Source organism: Phyllopteryx taeniolatus, chromosome 16 (genome assembly GCF_024500385.1).
Source record: "Phyllopteryx taeniolatus isolate TA_2022b chromosome 16, UOR_Ptae_1.2, whole genome shotgun sequence".
Lineage (NCBI taxonomy): Eukaryota > Metazoa > Chordata > Actinopteri > Syngnathiformes > Syngnathidae > Phyllopteryx > Phyllopteryx taeniolatus.
The window spans coordinates 19,205,475-19,228,782 of record NC_084517.1 but is presented as its reverse complement, the minus strand read 5'-3'; the positions used below and the strand labels follow the sequence as shown (position 1 = coordinate 19,228,782).

At 43.0% G+C, this 23,308-nt stretch overlaps 3 protein-coding genes and 1 non-coding gene across 5 annotated transcripts; 3 read left to right on the top strand and 1 right to left on the bottom strand.

Annotated features, from left to right (window-relative positions):
• Positions 1 to 1,448: 1,448 nt before the first annotated feature.
• LOC133466350 (zinc finger protein 236) lies at positions 1,449 to 9,167 on the bottom strand. Its single transcript, XM_061749953.1, has 9 exons — positions 9,054 to 9,167; positions 7,956 to 8,179; positions 7,779 to 7,857; positions 7,608 to 7,710; positions 6,114 to 6,787; positions 4,363 to 4,738; positions 3,406 to 3,551; positions 3,218 to 3,323; positions 1,449 to 2,662 (listed from the first exon to the last, which is right to left on the bottom strand). Exons 1-9 carry the CDS (start codon positions 9,075 to 9,077, stop codon positions 2,016 to 2,018), a joined length of 2,379 nt encoding a protein of 792 aa, XP_061605937.1. The 5' UTR covers positions 9,078 to 9,167; the 3' UTR covers positions 1,449 to 2,015.
• Positions 8,687 to 11,158, top strand: pgls (6-phosphogluconolactonase). Of its 2 annotated transcripts, none has more exons than XM_061749201.1 (6): positions 8,687 to 8,837; positions 9,087 to 9,359; positions 9,428 to 9,535; positions 9,621 to 9,722; positions 10,587 to 10,727; positions 10,800 to 11,158. In XM_061749201.1, exons 2-6 carry the CDS (start codon positions 9,096 to 9,098, stop codon positions 10,944 to 10,946), a joined length of 762 nt encoding a protein of 253 aa, XP_061605185.1. In that variant the 5' UTR covers positions 8,687 to 8,837; positions 9,087 to 9,095; the 3' UTR covers positions 10,947 to 11,158. The 2 variants fall into 2 exon arrangements, with proteins under 2 accessions (XP_061605185.1, XP_061605186.1); XM_061749202.1 differs by having other exon boundaries at positions 8,758 to 8,841.
• A 140-nt stretch (positions 11,159 to 11,298) lies between these two features.
• Positions 11,299 to 22,239, top strand: colgalt1a (collagen beta(1-O)galactosyltransferase 1a). Its single transcript, XM_061749193.1, has 12 exons — positions 11,299 to 12,417; positions 15,570 to 15,680; positions 15,753 to 15,870; positions 18,122 to 18,256; positions 18,331 to 18,535; positions 19,769 to 19,888; positions 19,958 to 20,034; positions 20,542 to 20,648; positions 20,749 to 20,881; positions 21,070 to 21,197; positions 21,290 to 21,496; positions 21,702 to 22,239. Exons 1-12 carry the CDS (start codon positions 12,200 to 12,202, stop codon positions 21,967 to 21,969), a joined length of 1,827 nt encoding a protein of 608 aa, XP_061605177.1. The 5' UTR covers positions 11,299 to 12,199; the 3' UTR covers positions 21,970 to 22,239.
• On the top strand, positions 14,797 to 14,869 carry trnam-cau (transfer RNA methionine (anticodon CAU)). Its single transcript has one exon. It is a non-coding gene; the product is annotated as a tRNA-Met (tRNA).
• Positions 22,240 to 23,308: the final 1,069 nt, after the last annotated feature.

The window sequence follows — 23,308 nt, the reverse complement described above, 5'->3', positions numbered from 1 at the left end:
GCACTTTTCATTACACCCCAGTGAACATTTGCACATATTTGAATATAGGGTGGGCTCGAGGGGAAGGCTTTGCTAGGGCATGCAAGCACGACGCAAGTCTGCTATTTCGTTTGGCAAACAACAAGCACAACAGGATTTTTTTTTTTTTTTTTTTTTTTTTTTTTTTTACTGGGGGATTTTTCAAGGTAACAAAGTTTCCTTATAACAAGTCATTTGTCTGTACTTTCATAGTATGTTGAATTTATTTGAGCGTGTTTATTCGACAAAAGCTTCCTCTGCAAACTTGGATTTGTCTTTGCAGGTGCATCTCAATAAATTAGAACAGTGAGTCTCAGTGCTTTACAAGTGCTAGTGGTACTTGTAAGTACTGCTCAGTTGTATTTAGCTTTTACGTTTTAAACATTTATATAAGGTACAATTTTTATTTCACGTGTAAGTGCAAAAGATTTTAAGTAAATAAGTGCATTTTTTTATTTTTTATTTCACTGTGTAGGTTCCAGCTCACCCGCAACCTTAGTGAGGAATAGGATAAGCAGTACAGAAAATGGATGGATGGATTTAAGGGCAGTGCTAAAGTTAAAATTCCATGACAGTGCAGTGGCTTACTGTATAAAAAAATGCTCTTTGGAATAATTTTCTTTTATTTTTTTTTATGAACATGTAGACTTATTACACTACTTAATGCATATTAATTCTTTAAGTGGTAACTGGTGTAAAAAGTTTTGAGAGCCTCTGAATTATCATACGGTACAAAATTTTAATTCAGTAGTTCAATTCAAAAAGTGAAACTCGTACAGATTCATTAAACACATCCCAAAATACTTTTCAGAAGGCCAGTTCTTACCGAATTTCTGCATTAAAAATCATTAGATATAATAAAATTTCTTAAGATGATTTTTTTTTTTTAGCTGTAAGTTATAATCATCAAAATTATTTTGAAAAATTAATTAATATTCCACTTTGTGTCGTGAATCTATATAATTTGAGTTTCACTTTGAATTAAAACTACTGAAATAAATGACATTTTCCATGATAGTTAGACTAAGAGTCACAATTTCAATTAAAAAAAAAAACATGCTTGCTGAAAGTTGATTGAGGCAACCAGACTTTTTTCCTTGAAACATTCAAAAAGGAGTTGCGCAATTCCACTATTATGCTGATAATATTCTAATTTTTTGAGATACACCTGTGTCTACTTTGTGCCCTTGTTTTTTGGGTTTTTTTTTTGGGCGGGGGGTATTTCAGCATGTTTAGCAACATTGTTAGGATCTAATTCATTCTGATTGCTGAACAATGACGGCAAATCGGTGCGCCAAGTTGCGTCGTTTCACCCACAAGGAAGCAACAATATAAATACAAGGTGGGGGAAATAAGCGCTCACATTTTCAAAATCCTTTTTAAAAAATGTACATCATATAGTCACAAGTTATTGAAATGAAAACGGCACACTTTGTGCACTATTTACTATTGTGATGAGGTAGTTGAAGGCCTACGCTACACGTCGGCACGACCTTATTATTCCGGCTTTTACGAGACAAGACCGTTGACTCCGGCCTCGGAGGAGGTATTTCAAACAATGCACAGCAAACGTGTGACGGCATGCGTTGAGGATGACGTCAGCGTTTCAATGAGGTATTCACACCAAGTGCCATAAAACTGACATCGGAGAGGACTGCAGTACGTCCCACGTGGATTTTTCGCATGCATTCCAACAGCAAGCAGATGACAGCACAATTAAGAGTGTAGCTGAGAAAAAGGCCGGTTAAAGGAATTCAAGCACATAAGAAATCCAAAATAAATGACAGCAATGTTATCCACTTTAAATGTTGTCCCTCCTGCTTCATTTAGTAAAAAGGAGTATTAGGGCCACACTGGGAAGAAAGGGAATTCTTTTTTTTTTTTTTTTTTTCTTTAAAATCAACAAGAACAGTCCAGTTGCCATCGATCCAACATTACTCTCGCCCTAATACTCCTTTGGTAAAGCTAAAGCACGACCGCATGCATCCGCTTCCCATTCAGGTGGTCTTCATGTGGTTGAAACACTGGTGGTGGTTCAAGCCGTACTTGTATGCGTAACATTTCCCGCAGTCCACGCAGCTGTAGGGCTTCTCGCCCGTGTGCGTCCGAAAGTGAATGTTCAGCGAGCTTTTCTGGGAGAAACTGCGCCCGCAGTCGGGACAGCTGTACGGCTTCTCCCCGGAGTGCACGCGCTGGTGCAGCTTTAGGTACGTCTTCTGGGCGAAGCGTTTGCCGCACAACGTGCAGTTGAAGGGCTTCTCGCCCGAGTGTCGTCTCACGTGCACCTTCAGGCTGCTAAGGTAGTTGAAGACTTTGCCGCAGAAGAGACATTGGAAGTGCTTGGTCGGTCTGGCGGGTTTTGCGGGGAGGATAGCGAGCTCTTTGGCGCCGACGCCGCTATGGACATCGCTGGCGTAGTTGACGTAGTCCCCGGCTGTGGCGGCGGCGGCAGGCACACCTGCGGCGTCGAGCAGCGTGCTCATGGAGGCGTCCTCAATCAGCTTGTCCATGATGTTGGGCTGCGTGCGCTGCGATTGGCTGTCCACCATCAACGGGAAGCTGTTCAGATCATCCGAGTGCAGCTGGAGCTCGTTGACGGAGCGCTGGAGCTCGGCGTCCAGCAGCCCGACGTCTGCGCGACCGTCTGAATCAAGATAAGCAAAGGCCCAATTATCTTAACAGATTATTCTTGGTTATTATCCTGTTGTTTGGCGTGTGTTATTACAAGTTATTTTTTTACCCTGCCGATCAAAATGAGCAAAGGCCTGATTATCTAATGTGTAAAAGATTTTTCTTAAGCAATTATTCTGCAGCGTTAGGTGTCTTAAGAGTGATTTATTTTTATTTTTTTACCCCCCTACTGATCAAAACTGTCAAAGGCCCGATTAGCAAATGTCTCAAAGATTATCCCGAGCGATTATGTTGTGGTGCGAGGTGTGATAGTTGTTTTTTGCTCCCCGATCTGCTTTGAAAATTGTTAAGGGCCAATAATCGTCAATGTTAAACCTGTTCCGTATTTACAAGAGCAAATCCTTGTGTGCGTGTTGGTCATCTGGAGTACACCACACACTACAAGAGCGCTTGCTGATTTTTTTTCCCCCCCTCATCCAGTGTGGGATCTCTCACATTCTAAAAATGGATGTAAAAAATAAATAAATCGGAATGTGTGCACACCCTGCTTCACTTTTAATCAGTTTACCTTTCCTGTTTCCCGTTATCCTCATCTGCTGCCCGAGCGGATGATCGTCGTACGCTTCCTCCTTGACGAAGATGAGATCGGGTTCTGCGTCGATTAAATCTAACACCTGCCAAAACGTTCCCCTATGAATGCACTGAAAAGACACGACTGGCTCAATGTGAGAACAGCGCTGCAGATGTCACACAGACCTGCGTTCCCAAGCTCGACATGGCAACGGGCTCGGCTGCCTCTTTCCTTTGAGCGGACGCTCTTTTGTCTTCCCTCCACAGGTCCATGCACCAGTCCTTCCCGAAGACGCCGTCGATGGCCAGCGCGGCCACCTGCTGCTGCTGGTCTGCAAAGATCAAAGTACGACGGTAAGACATTCATCCGAATAGCGACACAATCCTAACAAGTTGACATGTATCTAAACACGTGTTTACACATTACACAATCTGGATCTGGCCAGGATTCAAATGTAAAGCACATGAATATGCATACACATTCAAAAATGCTTGGAATGACAGTCTGGATCAAGTTGAGATTAGACCGACAGAATTTAAATGGGCATACACAAAGATTGTCAAAGGCACGATCTAGATCAGATCCATATTAGGTTTCTTCAGAAAGGGTCCTCCAAATGCATAAAAATAACTTTCCTGCCAATACAAAATTTGGATCACTTTGGCATAAAAAACACACACACACACACACACACACACACACACAGCTCACCCGACATGCACACATTCCAATTTGGATTCTAATGCACAATGTGGATCAGATCCTGATTACAATTGAACACAGCTAACCCTGCATATGGGAATCCAAAGTACAATCTGGATCAGATCTGTACTCAATTTACTACTTTTTTTTTGTTTGTTTTCAAAAATACAATCGCGATCAAATCTGGAATCCTTACCATGCATACACAAATTCAAATTGCCTCAAAATATACCACCTGAATCATATCTGGATTAAATTTACAGCTAGATTCTTAGTACACAAACTGGATCAGGTCTGGATTCACTCGGCAAACACACAACACTATTGTATTAAAAACAAACAAATGATTATTGAAATTATTGGGACCCCACCCTCCCATTTGAAATTATTGGGACCCCCCCACCTTCCTTCTAACGTGCTCCATTTTTAAACCCACCCACCGGTTTTGCAATCATCTTGACCTTCGGGATTCCTCCGGCCTATCAGGTTGACGTGGGCCGGGTAGTAGTGAGCCTCCCGGGCAGCCCTGAGCTGGAGCTCCAGGGAGTAACACCTCTTCTTCAGGGCCTCGTTCTCGCTCTTGTGCAGGGAGATCTCGCCCAGGAGGACCGACGAGCACTCGTCCGCCAGGTTTCCGATCTCCGCCAGGGCGGTCTTGGTGAGCTTCTCCAGGATGGCCGCCAGCTGCATGCGGAAGCTTCTGTTGGTGGTGTCGCACATCATCTCGACGCGGAAATAATTCGACGGTTCGGTCTCGCCGCGTCCGGCATGTAATGGACAAAACCAGATCCGCGAGCTAACTGTGTCGGAGCAAGGCTAGCTGCGAGCTGCTGTGCCGCGGTGCATTGTGGGAGGCGGACGTCGCCCTTTCCGAGTCGCACCTGAACGCGGCACGGGAGATGAACTTCCAACACTATTTGACCAATTTAGAAATCAATTATAGTTCATAATTTGTCTTTACCCGCGACCCTTGTGAGGATAAGCGGTACGGAAAACGGATAGATGGACTTTGTCTTTATGGTATGAAACAATTCGTTTGGTTTAGTCATGATTTAAACGACCATTTCGTTAACGAGCTAATACGTGAACCATGGTTCCTAAAACGTAGCTGTTCGTGTTTATATATTTGAATTTCTTGTTCAGTAATTGGAATCCAAATGTGTCTTTTATGGGCAGTAAGCTTGACATAGAAATAAACGCCAGATCTCAGCTCGGCTATCTTGTGCTTTATTTTCAAAGTAATGAAAGTGACATAGCATTCATTTAGGTAATTATAAATATACTGGTTGTTAGATACATTTAAAGCGTTAAATTGTATTGTTTTAATAAGCTGCAAGTTGTGTACATGTGGTATGTTATAATTACAAAATAAAAATGGTTAAAAAAAATTATAAACAGGCATTGAAATTACCTTAACATTATATAATCGCTAATCGGCATTAAAAAAAAACATTTATACAGCATGTATCAATTTTTTCAACATAAATGCACCTCAACTTACCATTTTTCCAGATAAAAGCTGTCGCTCGTCTGATTCTTTTCGTTGAGTTGCGCATACAAATGTGTTACTTACGAACTTTTAATGCTGACAGCAGATAGTGAACAAATCTTCGGGGAAAAAAAGTCTGATCGCTTACTTCAAGCTGTTCCAAATTCAAGTTAACTGTACGACTAAACGCAAAACTAAGAGAATTACACGTCGTGTATTTAATCAAACGACATAACTTGCAAACGTGTGCTAGGTTAATGCTAAGACAGAATGCGAAACACCATCACGAAACAATGGACGGTCCATAAAACGGTGGAGTAACATATGTAGACAGGCAATATAATATTCACGAGGATATATTCTTGTGAGTAATATTACATCGGTTTACTGAGTCACTTGTGAAACTCTTCTTTGGATGTCTGTATTTTAGTGACCCCTGGTGGCCAAGTTGCGGACAAGGTGGGGTTAGAATGCATTAATGAAGTTGCCATTAATTTCAAAGGGGGAAAATGATTTGAGATGAGAGTTTTTTGAGTAATGAGCATGGTCATGGAAGGAATTAAACTTGTATGTCAAGGCACAACTGGCGTCCTTTGCCCAGGTGTGCTTTAAAGTCAATGCGTTCCCAAAAAAATGAACAGAACAATTACAATTTCGACAATTGTGTTTATATTTCTGCCAACCGGCTGAACTTAAAAGTTACACGAGACCGGCCACAGTGTTAGGTGAGGTTTCGTTCTGGAACATTCCGCTCAGCGTTGCATTACTACCGTAGAGTTGCAAATCGGACTCGAGGTGAACCAAGAGGTGCTTTTTCAGATTGCAGTTCTTTGTGAAGCCTTTGCCGCACTGGACGCACACAAAAGGCTTTTCTCCCGTGTGCGTGCGCTGGTGCATGTCCAGGGTGCACTTCTGGATGAAGCCCTTGCCGCAAACGGGACACCGGTACGGCTTCTCGCCGGTGTGCGTGCGCTGGTGCGTGTATAGGTGGCCCTTCTGAGCGTAGCGCTTCCCGCACAGCGTGCACCGGAAAGGCTTCTCCCCCGTGTGGCTCCTCTGGTGGATTTCCAGCTGGCTGTAGCAGCGGAAGCTTTTGCCGCACTGCGAGCAGCCGAACCTCTTGGCGGAGGCGGCGGTCCTCAGGTGGTGCATCTTGGCGCTCCGGAGCGAGCTTTGGGGGGGAGCGTCCGGGGACGAGCTTTTGCCGGCCTCGTGGTTTGCGGGTGCTAGCTGGGGGTTCCACTGCGTGTCCCTCCTTTGGGGCGAGGTGAGGCACGAGGTCGCGTTCAGGCTCACGATGCAGTCGAGGAAGACGGGAAGGTGGCGTTCCGACGCCGGTTTGTGGCGCTGGCTCACATCTGGACTCTTCTGGCTGTCTGTTGAGAGGACATACATGTTCAATTAAATGCATAATGCGTAAAAATTACAGTGATTAAATTTGCTGTATCTGAGCACAGGTGCAAAGATTTAAATTGGCTTTAATGTGGATCTTGGGTTAACAAATTCAAATTTCTGTCCCATATGCAATCGGGTTCAAATTGAAATGAAAAATTTACCGTTTCTCACCCCACATACACAAATTCAATTAGCTTCTTCCAGAATATACAATCTGGATTTTCAGTTTCTGATATCACATAAACAGATTCAAATTGCTTCCAAAAACACAATCTGGATCAGATTTGGATTAAATTTGAATACATTTTACCCTACACATTAATAAAAATTCAAAGTGCTTCCAAATGTGCATTCAGGTCAAATCCAGATTACATGTACAGTTTCCACACATACACACATTCAATTATCTTCTTTCCAAATATGCAATCTGGATCAACTAGATTAAATTGAGATTATCTGATGCTGCATAAACAGATTCAGATATCTTCCAAACACGCAATCTGGAGATCCAGATTGAATTGATCGCATCTGACATATACACAAATTCCATTTGCTCGCAATTACACGATCTGGATCAGATCTGGTTGAATTTGACAGTTAATGACTGCGTACACAGAATCAAATTGCGCTCAAACGCATAATCTATCAGAAACTGGATTCAATTTACAGTATCTGAGCCTACATGCACAAATGCAAATTGCTTCCAAAGGCACAATCTAGATCAGATCTGGATTCACTGTACAGTATCTTGACAGTGTAAACACGTACAGTAAACAAATATAGCCTGGATTCGCAACTCACTGTTTTCACTTGCTCTTTCTCGTTCCGGCTCTCTGTTGTCCACCTCTGTTGGCTCCTCCTTTACCACCACCAGTTGAGGATGCTCTGTTGCCAACTGAGGCGTCTAATTGAGGCAACATGACAAATCATTCCACTGCACATCTCAACATGGTAACCGCCGAAAAGACAAACCTCAGTTGCAGGATGCTGCTCATCTTGGAGCGAAGTGCTCGTCTCGGGCGGGGATCTGATGTTCTCCCATGTAAACTCACTAGGGTGCAACAGTTTGGGAGTCAGTACAGGGTGCACCTACGACAGAACTTCCTTGGCATCTCCAGCCTGCAAGAATCCACCAAGAGACAGGCTTACCTTTTCGCGGCGCTGTCCAAGGCTTCCCTGGCGTCCTGCTGCCTGCCCCGCTGAGCCATGTGCAGCAGCGTCTCCATCAGATGCAGCTTCTCCGTGAGCGACGCGATTTCGTTCCGCCCGCGGGTGATCTCGATTTTCAGCATCTTCGACTCGATCGCCACCAGTTTTCCGATTTCAGTCACGGCCGCTTTGGACAACGCGTCCATGATGGACACGAGCTGTGTCTGGAAGCAGAAGGCCGTCATATTGCGTGAAATAATGATTTAAACACAGGAGGAATCTGACGCGTACAAACAAAACAACACAAGCTTTTTGTGTGTGTGCGTGAAGTTCACTTGACGCCACCGTTACCGGAAGTACTGCTGTCCTCTAGCGGGCGGAAGAAACGCTACACACGAACGTTTCACTTTTCTTTGTAAAGTAAATGCAAAACTTCTCATCTTAAACTTGGTAACACGTCTTGTGCAATGCCATACACGCTTTCGGGTGTTTGTTTTAGTTTAAACCCCGAGGTAGGATAACATTTCTTTCAGACAACGCAAACAGTTACCCATAATGCATCGCGATCTTGAAACGAAACGTAATTGGTTACTGAAACCCGTTTAGGAAGTGATAACGACGACGTATTGAAATCTTCTTTGTCCCGATATACTACTCACACAGTAGTTAAATGTTGTACACACACTATAAAATATTCAATTCATTCTAATGTCAAAACCCTTTCTGAGATATATACGTTTTTGTAGGTCTCTTGCTCGTAGACACCATTAACCACAATGCACCGCCGTCTAAACACGAAACGTGATTGGTTACTGAAACTCGTTCCAGGAAGTGATTTCCATTTGCCGACCGAAAATCCTCGTCAACTTTTTCGTTCTTTCAGTGGGTATATGCTGTTTTAATTGTACAAGTGTGGTTTTACGATTTTATGTTAGTATTTGTAGAGTTTCTCAATGTAGTATGTAGTTAATTTGTAGGCGTGTCTTATGTACTGCAGTGTTATATAACGTGTACACCTGTTTACCCATGTAAACGCTCAAACTGGTGTGGCGACAATGAACTTTCATCATGATGACTTGCCAAACAGTGTTTCCTCACACAAACTATTGCACCATATCCCATTGCCCTCAGTCAGACAACATGGCCGGCAGGAGAGTTGTGGCGTTCCCTTCCTCAGCTGAGCTTGGCCCGGCGCTGGCCCGACTGGTGACCTCTCGGGCGGAGCGGGCGGTCGGCTCCCGGGGCAGGTTCACCCTGGGCCTCTCCGGAGGGAGCCTGGTGACCATGCTCGGCAAAGAGCTGCTTGCTGCGCCCGGCCTGGACTGCAGCAAGTGGCTGGTGGGCTTCTGCGACGAGAGAGTGGTGCCATTTGACAACCCCGACAGCACCTATGGCCTCTACAAGGTACCTGCTAAGAAAAGTATTTACTTGAACGCATGCAGAAGTAACATTTATCTTTTTTTTTGTCCTAGAGTAATTTATTTTCAAAGATCAACATCCCAGAGGACGCAATCTTAGCCATTGACTTCTCACTTCCAGTGAACGAGTGCGCTGAGGATTACTCTCGCAAACTGAGAAAGGTTCGTCATCCTTTCGATAGCCGCGTGTGATTTGACGTGTTGAATTATTTTACATTATGTCACGTGGCTTCGAAAACACACGCAGGCATTCCCCGATGACAACATTCCCGTGTTTGACCTGCTCCTGTTGGGCATGGGGCCTGATGGACACACATGCTCCCTCTTCCCCGGACACCCTCTTCTTGAGGTGAGGGCTGCACTTGTCACGAGATGTATCGTTTTTAAATCTGGACCGGATTCAGATTGGATTGATATCTTCTTACCAAGTATACTATATTTTCCAATTGCCTCTGCATACACTATATGAATGACATCTGGATTCATTTAACAGTATCTAACCCTGCAGAGAAACATGATTAAAATATGCAATCTGGATTAAATTCCATCTTCTGATCCTTCAGGCATGGATTCAAATATCTTCCAAATACACAAAGTCGATCTAATCCAGATTAGATGTACCGTTTAATTATCCTACTTCCAAATATACAATATGGATCAGAGCTAAATCAAATTGACATTCACACCTACGGGCAATTTAGAGTCTTCAATCTACCTAGCGCGTATGTTTTTGGGATGTGGGAGGAAACCGGAGTGCCCGGAGAAAAGCCACGCAGGTACGGGGAGAACATGAAAACTCCACACACAGCCAGGGCCGGGATTTGAACCCCGGTCCTCAGAACTGTGAGGCAGATGTGCTGGCTGCACTCGATACATATAATAAAAAAATATATGTATGTATGATGGAGGTGGAAGAAAAAAGTACAGTGATTTAATGCAGTTCTGTCACCATCATAAAATCTTTATTAACTGCACAGATTTAAGTTACCTTTTAACATTTCTAACTGTCATATGTGTATAATGAGAAGTTATTCCTTGTATAATAAAACCAAGATCACACAGTGGGTTATTTATAGATTTACCAAGGTCAGCCGCCTTTTAATGTCTGTGCATTATGTACTCGATATATTTGTTACGCATGCTTGTGTGGTGAGTTTCGGCAACTGGACGACTGTAAGCAAAATAAGCGTCTTTGCTCGCACCCGGTGACCAGGAGAGCCAGAAGATCGTGGCTCCCATCAGCGACTCCCCCAAACCACCGCCGGAGCGCGTGACCATGACCTTTCCGGTGGTGAACGCCGCCCGCTGCGCCGCTTTCGTTTCCACCGGCGGAAGCAAAGCGCCCGTTTTGAAGGTAAAAGCGTTCACGTACCGTATTGGCGCACTGCTCGGTCGATGTGCAGTAATGCTGAGCGTTTCCCTGCAGGAGGTTCTGGAGGGACGAGAGGGTCCGCCGTTCCCGGCAGCCCGCGTCTCCCCGACGAACGGGGAGCTGTTGTGGCTCATCGACGAGCCCGCCGCCGCTGCCTTGACTATGAAGGTGGAGAGGCTGGCTTCTGGGGCCAAACTTTAGAACTTTCCAACAAGCAAGAAGCTGGAATCCTTCTTTCATTCCCAGTGATCGTTTTGTCCAGACCAAATGGAGACTTACTGAGGAGAGAGGCTTGTGTGTTCTTCGCACTTACCGGAAGATTCCACGTGTTTGCCTATGTCTAGAAGCATAGAAAAGTCTAATAATTTAGCATTATTTTTGTAGTATGAGGACAATAAATACATGTTTGATGATTGTGTTTAAGATTGTGGAAAAGGAACGCAGATTGTCAGGTCTACTTGCTCTCAGCGGCCACCTGCAGCATGCAATGGGGTCAATGCAAGCTAGTGATGCACTCTAGGCTCGAACCCGTAACCTTTCAACTGCGAGGCAGAAGAGCAAACCACCGGCACAGTTTGCAGATTCAAAAATGAATACAAGAAAAAAAGAAAAAGGGAAAACTAGCAGCAAGGGTTTTTTTGGTTTTTAACCATCGTTTGGTTCATCATCATTTAAATATCTCATACAAGAAGAATTTTCTTCACCCTTTTAAAGACATTTTAATGTAATACAGGTGTGTAAAACTCATTTTTATTTCAGGCTACTTAATAGTTATGGTTTTCCTCAGTGGGTTTGCTATATGACTGGGAAACCTGCGTTTCATTGTTATTGCACACTGCGTATTCTTAACAACAAATTGCATTTTAAATCAGAAGTCATGGAAAATAGTGACAAGTTGCCAAACTTAAATACAGGCTGGCCCAAAAGTCACTATTTCATATTTCATTCGGACCGAACGATACCCACAATTACATAATAAAGGTGTACAAACCTGTACTATTGTTTGATTTCTATTAAGGATGGATTTGGTGAAAAAGGAAAATGCAATTTTGGCCAAGATATTTGAGCCAAAATAAAAAGGAACAAATCCATTTGGCAAGAAACAGGAAGTTTGACACATTCGAGTGTGCTGGTGTACGTAATGAAATGTTTAATGCATGAAAACATGACTTACATTTTTTTTTGGGGGGGGGGGACCTGATTGATTCATTTGAATATTGCTCTCTCGGTGAGTTTGGGAGGTTACTGCAGGACGTGGTGAAATCTCTTGTTTTCCAGGGCCCATCCCCTTTAACATGACACCCTCCTCCCCTTTAAGTCCCAACTTTGCAGCTCCGCTACTCGAGTTAAGTATTTCATTTTTTTTCCTTTTCGCCCCCCTCCTGTGATGATCATGCGCACAACCTCCTCATAGCACCGTGTTTATTTCTTGGATCCGTGCGGAGGGACTCGCCATGACGCGCGGCGTCCTCGTCGCTCTGCTGTGGCTGCTGTCCGGCTTGCGCACGCCCTCCCTGGGCTACTTCGCCGAGGAGCGCTGGAGCCCCGAGTCTCCTCTGCTGGCTCCCCGGGTCGTCCTCGCCCTCATCTGCCGCAACTCGGAGCACTCGCTGCCCTACGTGCTGGGAGCCGTGGAGCGGCTCGACTACCCCAAGGAGCGCATCGCCGTGTGGTGAGAGACAAATCCCTCTTCCAAATCCTTCAAAGTGGACGTTTTGATGGCTGTGGTGTGTTTATTAACAATCAGCAATATGCATGAAGTTGTACAGCACGTGTATGCTGCATTATTGATCTGTAGACGTGGAGGGGACGGGGGCGGGATTTTGGTGTTTGGGGGTCCAGTGCTGCACGGATTTTTATGTTATTATTTTTTTTAAGCTGTTTGTTGAGTTTGTAGTCAGGAGAAATCCACATTAACTGCTTAAAGCTGAGAGATAAGCGGTCACACTAATGCTGTCATGCGTCATAACTGTCTTATCATTTTATAGGATGCAAACATTAACCCCCCCCCCCTCGCCCCCCCCGTAAAATATCCCAATTTATGACTAATTTTGTGGAAAAAATCTCAGTGTTCCCCCATTTGGAGCATGTCACATACTGATAATTATGTAAATGCAGAGAGACAGGCTTTCACACAAACATATTTTTCTATGATTGCTGTCAATCAAACATTCCTGTTAACGCTTGTTTTGTGCATTTCGACACATTTTGTTTAAATGCTGAGAGTCGAGCATTCACATAAAAACCAACCGAGTTTACCACTCATTTTGGTGTGGGTGCACTCATGTCTGACAACGAGGCACTCTAAATCGGCCACGCTAGCCCTAAGCCCCGGTCCACGTGCTAGATGTCAAATCTGACCTTTTCTAACCCCCTTTCCGCTCTTTCGCCTTTCTCTGCATGAAACGCGCACACTCATGGCTGACAACGAGGCGCTCTAACAGACTATTTGAAGGGAAGATGCATTTTTGGGACGTATGCATACCCGCACGTCGCAATCGTACCTTATAACCGCTGAGGCGAATGAAGGCGCTCATGTTCTTATAAAGTGTGTGTGTGTGTATGTGTGTGTGTGTGGAAGTTGGGGCACTTATGCCAGACTCCAAAATGCCTCACTCGGCACTGTTTTAACCACGCCCATACAAAAAAAATTGCAAATTTGAAATGGTGAAAAACTGTTTAACTGTATAGCGCCACAACTGACTACGACATACTGCAGTTCTCCGTCTGTGCACACGCTTCCAGCAATTATCCTCCCACATGTATTATGTATTTAGAAACAAATCTCTGAATTCTCTTACACAACATTTTTATTTAAAATTGTTTATTTTTTTATTTTAACTTTTATTTAAAATTGTGTGTAAGAACTGTAATCAGCTCTTTCTCAAGCAAAGTGAGGGGTGGTACAAGGTTCCACGTTTCTCTGCTCTTAGCTTAACAACATGCCGCAACAGCCCACCCGCACCTAAACCCTAAGGAGGTATGCTTATCGCGCACCGGCTTCACTTTATGCAGCGCCTTTCGTGTGGGCCAAGCTGTTAATTGCCCCACCACCCCTCCCAACCCTCCCCCCACCATCTCGTTTTGGTGCCGCTCCAAAATGGGCCTGAAGTGACAACAGTTTTATACATACAGCTGTGTTGTTTTGTAAACAAATGCACATGTGGAAGAACTTTTTTTTTTTTTTTTTTTTTTTGTAAACAAGCCATCTGAAATGGCTTCGGTGTTGACATTGGAGACTTCATACTCAAGATGCAAGCTAAAATAATAATTTAGAAAAAAAACTACTTGCGACTGTGCCGCCAACAAGCTTTGGACAAACATTTGTTGGAGCCGAGAGAGTGCGTGTAATGTTTGACGACTTGTAGACGAGCGATGGCTTAGCAGGGAGCTGCTTCAGTGTTCTCTCACAGCCATGAGAAATGTGTCCCATTCCTGACCGTCTGGATGGAGTCCATGTGCGGGTTGGGTGGGGGGATGAAATACCAACGCTGCAGCTGATGGTTGACCTGCAACACAACCCGGAGCTGTTGTATATGTTGGTCCTGCTTTGTTGAACGCCTACTAGGACTTTGTTAGCCTTAAGTTATTTAGTGACAGCAATTTGTGAGACAACCATTCACGCTAATGCTTTCATGCATGAAAATGTTTTTGTGAATCTGTTGATTCAGGAGAAACTCAAAATCCCAGGCCATTAATTCGCACATTGGGACCAAGTAACGTTCTGTTACTAGTGTGGAATGCTGAATGACTAGCATTCACACTAAAGCAATCATGCATAAAAAGTTTTTTGGTGAGTATTTTGTGTATGTAAAAAACTGAAGAATCCCAGCAAGTATGAGTAGTCGAAATCTGCGAGGAGTGAGTAGCAAACTGTATGAATGCTAATAGACAAGCATTCACAAATGGTAACATGTATCCAAAATCCCTTTAAAAAAAAAAAAAAAAAAAAAAAAAGTATTTTAAAATCTTTTTCATGTGCATTTTGCAAATGCCTAGCACATGCGTTAGTACCGGTACTTGAAACTGTGGTGCTGCATTACTCCACGCAGCCTCGTTGGCGCAGTAGGCAGCGCGTCAGTCTCATAATCTGAAGGTCGTGAGTTCGAGCCTCACACGGGGCATTGTCTTTTTTTTTTTTTTTTTTCTTTCTTTTTTCTGATGGGCTGGTCGTTCTAATGTTTACCAAAGCGCCCTCCTCCTCCAGTGGCCTTTTAAGTGAGTGAATGAACTCAGGTCAAAGGGAAGTCATCATTGTGCACATGGGCTAGTGGGCTTGCAGAGTTACACACATTTTTTTTTCCACTCCTCTCAACAGAATCATCTTTATTGGAAAAGTATGTCAAATTACACGTTTGTCTTCTGTAGTTGGAGCTTTTGTAATACTACGGCAAAAAAAAAAAAAAAAAAAAAGGCATGGTAACAAAATGTACATTTTAACAACAAAGTTCAGACTAAGAGTCATTAAGCAATGTGAACTTGTGAAGTGTCCAGTTGTGCGGTGATACTGATACTTTGTGGACAGCATATATGACTTACATATTTGTCATGAAAAAGCTTAAAACAATGAATTAATTGTTAGTTTTCTCTATTGCCAATCAAGGTAATGCAACTGGCCATCCCATTCAAATGCGCAAGTGTCCCCCGTGTTGAGCTTTTTTGTTTTGTACTGTTAACGCCTGCGGTCATTCCTGCAGCTGCACTCAATGTGATGCTGTTACACAACTAGCGGCGTCGTGTTTTTCTGCTTTTGTTACAGCAAGGTGCATTACGGGCCTTCAGATGTGGACAGCGTCGTATTTATTATTTATTACGTTTCGACAGGGTGGCGACTGATCATAACGAGGACAACACCACGGCTATCCTGCGTGATTGGCTCGTCAATGTGCAGAATCTTTATCATTATGTGGAGTGGAGGCCCAAAGAGGAGCCCAGGTTGGTTCCTTGTGTTAGTGCTTGCTGAAGTTTTCGACAAGTTCCAAGACGAGCTCTGAATGTCTCTTGTAGGCACTACGAGGACGAAGAGGGTCCCAAGGGATGGCCGGACCCCCGTTACGAGCACGTTATGAAGCTGCGGCAAGTTGCGCTGGAGTCAGCCCGTGAGATGTGGGCCGACTACTTCATGGTATGTTGACTGAGGGCGCAATGTTCAAACGTTCTTATACAATGAGTGTAATGTGATAGTTCCTTGGCAATTATTCCCGATTACTGACACCTTACATATTGGAAAGAAATACGACTTCAAATTAATTGGGAAAAAAAAGGTCACAGCATGCTCGGTCATGCACAGGCAATTGCAATCCCGCAATGTATTTGTTAGATAATTAATGCAATATCTCTTCATGCCAGGTATTCAGGATGACAGCCAACTAGGAATATTCCAGTCAAAAAAGTCTATGGAAAACTGTCTCGCACAGGCATACGCAGGTGTGCTATTTACGTAGATATTGAGTAATTATTGAGGCGGCTTCCTTCAGCAGGTTTTCCAGAATAACTGACTCCGTGTACAAAAAAATAAACAGAAGGAAAATGAACAGAACGACTCGAAATAATTCTCAGTAATAAAAAAAAAAAAAAAACTGTGAACCCGCGTGTGCAGAATTGTTCGTGTTGTATAATTAATACGATCGCTCCTCTTGTACAATAGAAATAAGCAGAACTAGTACAAATAGTTCATAGTCAAAAGAGTCCACTCAAGTCAGACACGGGAAAATGCATGTTACCAACTTCGTAACTTATTTACGATAACCAGCATCGTGTACAATTAGAAATGAACAGAATGACTACAAATAATTTGGTCAAAAAGACGTGTTCATAAGAGAGATCTTCTCCCTCTTATTATTCCGAAACCTTGCACAATAGAAATGAACAGAATAATAGAAATGATTCTCTGTAAATAAGAAACAAAATAATAGAAAAAAGGTCCATGCATAGAAATATAAATTTGTGCCATGTTTGTGTCATGTAATGATAGTTAATGGCTCCTCGTGCCATATATTCGCCGATAATGTCCACCTAACCTGCACAATAGAAATCAACATAAATGCTACAAATAATGCAGTCCAAAAAAATCCTTAGAACATTCTGTCACATGCACACGAGTAATGTTTGCATGTATAATTAACAGGGCGGCTCTTCTGGCCCTGTTATTCAGCATAAGTGCCAGTGTGCACAGTAGAAATAAACAAACCATCTAGAAATAATCCAATCAAAAAAAGTCCAAATAACAAACTAGCACGTGTTCATTCAATGTACATGTCATATAATTCATGTAACGGCTCGTCTCGCCACTTACTTATGATGACCGCCACCTTGCACAATAGAAATAAACAGAATTCTGCAAGTCTGGCACAGTTTGAATGGCCCAGTGAATACGGCCCTAAATGCAGTTTTCTGGGGAGAAAAAACACTTTCCATGTACAGCAAAGATCCCAGACTCCACGCTAGTGTATATTTGTAGTCCAATAATAGTCAACGGATAAGTACAGGGACATTTTTGGCTCTGGAAATCATATTGGAATTGGAACCTGTCATATTTTTCTCATGCTTTTCGGTTCTGGCGTGGTTCTTCTGCGATGTCTCCTTGCAATTGCACCAAGATGAACCTCTGCGCTTGTTTCTATTTGTACTCCCAAGCCTCGCCCACTTGAGCTCAGGGTATAATTTTGCCGCATGTAACATCCAAAAGCTTTTGCAGGATTGTTGAGTTCCAAATGTTCTTTCAACTTTTTTTACTTTTTAAATTTTAATAACATGTACACAACCTTTCAAAAGTTTGAGGTCACCTAGATAATTTCATGTTTTCCATCAAACCACACCGTTGTATATATACACTACCCTTGAAAAGTTCGGGGATCACTTAGAAATGTCCTTATTTTTGCAAGAAAAACACTTTAATTGTGTTTTTGATTAATAAAATGTTACCTTTATGGAAAAAAGTGCTTTTCCTTAAAAAAAAAAAGACATTTTGTATGTGACCCCAAACCTTCGATATCTAGTAAATATACAGTATATATAGTATGTATCACGCGCACACCAGAAGGGGCAGCACAATTTCCATTGAGTTGAAGCAAAAACAACAGTTTCATTCTTTACCTTAGATTTAATTATGTAATTACTGTCTGTTTTTATTTGGTACAATATTATATTAGTGCTTATTTTCTTATTAAAAAAACACAAATCATTTTTTTTTTTGGGTGGGGGGGAGGCATGGAACAGATTATTAGCATTTCCATTCACTTCAACTGGGAAAGATGATTTGAGATACCAGTGTTGTGTGTTGTTAGCATGCTCATGGGACAAATAAAAGTTGTATCTCAAGGCACCACTGTATTATATTATTCATATTATCATTTGTTGGCCACCCACTTGTACAGTTGATGGACTGCGACAACCTGCTCACCAACACGAACGTCCTCTGGAGTCTCATGAGCGAGAATAAGACGGTCATCGCTCCCATGCTGGATTCCCGTGCGGCCTATTCCAACTTCTGGTGCGGAATGACCAGCCAGGTACTCGCTGTGCTCTTCTTATTGATGACGACGACAATAACGAACGTCGACAAATGGCGGTTTTTCTTCGCCAGGGCTACTACAAGCGCACCCCGGCCTACATGCCCATGAGGAAGCGTGTGCGTAAGGGCTGTTTTGCAGTGCCAATGGTGCACTCCACCTTCCTGATCGACCTGCGGAAGGAGGCGTCCAGGCAGCTGGCCTTCCACCCGCCGCACCCGGAGTACAACTGGGCCTACGACGACATCATCGTGTTCGCCTACTCCGCTCGGATGGCAGGTAAAGAAAGACCAAGTCCACAAAAACTTTTATTTAATTCCAAAAAAAAAATAAATCATATTTATTTTCAAATGTGATATTCATACGATCAGTTGACAAGTATGATTCCGCCTTTTCCTTCATTTGCCAATGTTGTTACTGTGCCTTTTTCCAGAAAGGCCTTTCTTCAAGCTTTTAATTGGCTATGACAGTTTTTTAAAGTGTAAAGCAGCGGCAGCTTAATAAAAAAAAAAAGAAGAAGAAAAATAAATATTATGTATACAGGTAGAGCTAAAATATATACATATAGAACTGTAGAAAACATCATTTATTTAAATAGTTTATTACAAAACGTTTACTCATATATAGATTCACTCCACACACAGTGAAATATTTCATTATTAGAATTTTTAAATAATTTTGGAAATTATAGATTAAAGCTAACTAAAATACCAAATTCACCATATCAACAAATTAGAATATTACATTTAAAAAAAATTATGTAGAACAGGACTTGGCCATCTAAAAAGTATTTTATTCATTTATTTAATGACTCTATATAATGAGCTTCACTTTTTTCCATGAACTACCGAAATACACTTTTCCACAATATTCCAATTTATTGAGCGCCACCTTTATTATATTTTCAACCTGATAAGGGTCCTGTTAAAGGCAATATGGAGTTATTTTTACTTCTTACAATTCAAGTGGATACAGTTTGGGAAAATCATTGAAAGCATTACAACATACGCCGTTGATGCTGTAATATTAAAAAAAAAAAAAAAAAAAAGGTGCGCCATATATGGGTGCGATGTTCAAAAACTCCCTGACTTGACATTTCACACTGTTGTTAAGAGTGTGATTATTTCAGTAACACTATTTTTGTGTCTTTAAATGTAAAATAAAGTCTATAAATAGCCCAGAATTGAAGTGTGAATGTTGGAAAATGTTGGGTTGTGTGTAACGTAGCCTGAAAAAAAACAATAGCAGTTAATGATATGCTTACAACTCACTAAAATGGCCTGGTGGTTATGCATGGTTAGAGGTTATAGCCCACATGCTGTGACATATACATTTTAAGTGGATTGTTTATTTTTAAACCACTGTTAAGGATAGAGATTTTTTTAAATTATTTTTTTAAAGCCACAGAAACGTGCCAAGTTAAAAATACCCTACAGTGTGTATGCGTATAGTGGCTGCACAGTTTGCCTGCATTGTTTTTACGCTAACCGTGTCATCCTCTGCCTTCGACAGACGTGCAGATGTTCGTGAGCAACCGAGAGACGTACGGCTACATCCCCGTGCCGCTGCGCGCTCACAATACGTTGCAAGACGAGGTCGAGAGCTTTATGCATATCCTGCTGGAGGCTAACGGTGAGCGGTACGACGTTCCGATGTGGCCGCGCTGCTAAATTGTCAACTAACACGAGCCTGTCTTTGTAGTGCGACATCCCCCGGTGTTGCCGTCCAATAACATTCCTGCTCCCTCCAAACAACCAGACAAAATGGGCTTTGATGAGGTAGGCTAAGATGATTTCGTCACTCAACGTGCTCCCGTGCTCAATATGGTCCCACCTCGACTTGCCAGTTACGCAACTTATGAGTTATTGCCGATACAGCAAACTTCCTACTTCGTCATCAAATCGACATGTATTATGTCTGTACGTACAATACTGCCCCATGGTGGCAGCACGATGCCCCGACAGTTTAATCTTTACAATTTGTTTAATTCTGTTGTATGTTTTGAAAAAGTACACTTCGGTAGCGTGTTACTGTATTTTTCTTGTTCAGTTTTTTTGTTGTTGTTGTTGTTGGTCTTTGTGGGGGGTGGGACTGGAACAGATTAACGGCAGCTACATTCATTTCAATGGGGAAAGACGATTTGAGGTTACCGTGCGAGTGTTTTGAGATAGGAGCGTGGTCACGGCGCGCATTACGCTGGTGAGTCGAGGCACCACTTGTACTAGTACTACTACCTCCTGTGGTTCAGAATGCGCAATCCAAAGGAGTGCGTCTTGTGTGTCCAGGTTTTCATGATCAACCTCCGGAGGCGTAGTGACCGCAGGGAGCGCATGCTGAGAGCTCTCTACGAGCAGGAGATTGACTGCAAGATCACTGAGGCGGTCGATGGAAAGTGAGTCTGGTTCATTACAAGAAAATCGATTCTGATTCCGACTTTTGGCCCACATCGCGTCGCACCACCTTATCATTCCGTTTCTCTTGTGTGCTTCAAGGGCGTTGAATATCAGTGATGTTCAGGCTATGGGCATCCACATGCTCCCCGGGTACAACGACCCTTATCACGGCCGCCCACTCACCAAAGGGGAGCTGGGATGCTTCCTTTCGCACTACAACATCTGGAACGAGGTCAGCAAATGATGACGCAATCATTCAACCCAGATATCCATAACATCATCCACAGACAATTTTAGATCAGTTTTTAAGAATGTGCCTGTGTCTTATACTCCCACTTAAGAGCACCTTCAACATTCTTAAGCAAGTAGTTTCGTCAATGAAAAGCTATTGTAATTTTTATAATAAATGGTTGTGTTCAGATTGTAGAGCGCGACCTGCTGACCTCTCTGGTGATCGAAGACGACCTGCGCTTCGAGGTCTTCTTCAAGCGCCGTCTCATGTACCTGATGAGCGAGATTGAGGACGAAGGGCTCGACTGGGATCTCATGTGAGCTGTATTAAAAAACATAATCAAATAAAATCCCAATGGCTTTTCATCATCATTGAGCTGGATCCTCCTCGCTCGCTCGTGTTTTGCAGCTACATCGGCCGCAAGCGAATGCAGGTGGAGCGCTCGGAGAAAGCGGTGGCCAACGTCCATAACCTGGTGGAGGCCGACTATTCCTATTGGACTCTGGGTTACATGATATCCTTGCAAGGAGCCGAGAAGCTGCTACGAGCCGAGCCTTTAAAGAGGGTGCTGCCAGTGGACGAGTTTCTACCCATCATGTACAATAAACACCCAGTGTAAGAGTTCTGCACCTTATATTAATAAAACACAGATTTTGTTATAAATAGTGGTTTGATTTTTAAGTGATATTCTGTCAATTAACCATATCCAACAAGCAACCATAAAAATTGAAGACTGTTCATTTCTCCGTAGTTGAGAAAAGGTAAAAAGAACATTCTGATGTTTGATTTATTTGTTGAAGTTTGGCTTTCTCGTCCACAGGTCCGATTACATGGAGCAGTTCGAGACGCGCGACCTTAAGGCCTTCTCGGCGGAGCCCCTCCTGGTGTACCCCACCCACTACACGGGCGACTCGGGCTACATCAGCGACACGGAGACGTCCACCGTGTGGGACAACGACAAGATCCGCACGGACTGGGACCGAGGACGCTCGGGCAAAACTCACGAGCAGGCCCGGCTCAGCACCGAGGCCCAGAACTCGGACGTGCTGCAGTCGCCGTTGGACAGCACGGCGCGGGACGAGCTCTGAGACCAACTCTGTCCCCCGCAACCACCAAAAGTACCCTTTCTGTTTTCATAATTTGACACTTTGTGCTTTGGCATCACAGCGGGAGGATTTGACCAAAAACAAAAAACTCATGCTCATCGAAAATGCACTAGACTTGCCACCTTGGGATGGCATTTGCAGTACCCGGCACGTGTCTGTCATACAGAAAAGAAGCTTTCTATCTTTCGTTGTCCTGAGGTGACGTTACACTGTGAAAAGCGGAAGATGAATCTAGTAAATGGCTTGACGCGTCTGCTTTGTCTTCTTCTCTGACGTCACCAAACGGAAATGCTCCTTCAGAAAGTAGCGCAACCAAATATTCTCTGCAACGCTTGTTGATACATCACGGCAATCCACAGATATGTGCACCCGTACCCCCCTAGTATCCTCTGCCGCCGCCTATGCAATTTCCACGTCGCCACATGAACTCGGGCGGGCGGCTGTCGACAGCGCCGTTGACGAGACGAACCACCCACGTGCGCGTCTCACCGCTTTACCAGCAAAACATTTACAGATGCGCATCAAACACATCCAAACGCACGCACACAAACATAGCAATGTCCTTTTTCTCATGATTAAACATTTGCGTTGACTTGATTGAAGGCTCTTTAAATAAGACGGGACGTAACATTTTCACCATGTTGCTTATTACGTCTCTTTTCTCCGGTTTTTGCATGACGTTAAACGTTTTATAATGACACTCTGCTGCAGATGCGACCTCCGCTGTTTGTATACTTCAAAGCGTTTGCAAGCCGTGACGAGACAAAATAGCCTTCGCTCGCAACATAGCTCGATCTTTTCCGATTAGAACAGATTTTGACGCAGTCCGTCACTCAAGGCGCATTTCTGTAATTATCCGCAGAGACCGGCAGCGTGCGGACTGCCAATGGGATGCCGAGACATCCTTCGTACATTGCCAAAGTTCATGCATTAAAAGTCACAGAAAAACTCAGTTGGAAGAAGTCACAATGACAAAATATATCTATTTTTTTTTTTAACTCGTAATCAGGGGACGTTTTGTTCTTCATTTTTTAACGAAGCTGAATATAGTTTGCTCTCTTTCTTGTTTTGACTAAGAGGAGTAAAAAAAAAAAACAATTTGACTGAGCTGAGCACATTTTTCTTTATTTGTTTTAACTATTCTGAGTACATTTTCTTTACATTTATGACAAAGCTGAGTAAAAAAAAAAAAAAGAAAAAAGAGTATATTTTCCTTTATTTTTTTGACTAAGACGAGCACATTTTTCTTGATTATTTTTCACTAATCTAAGTACATATTTCTTATATATTTGTTTTTAATTGGCTGAATACATAAAAAAAA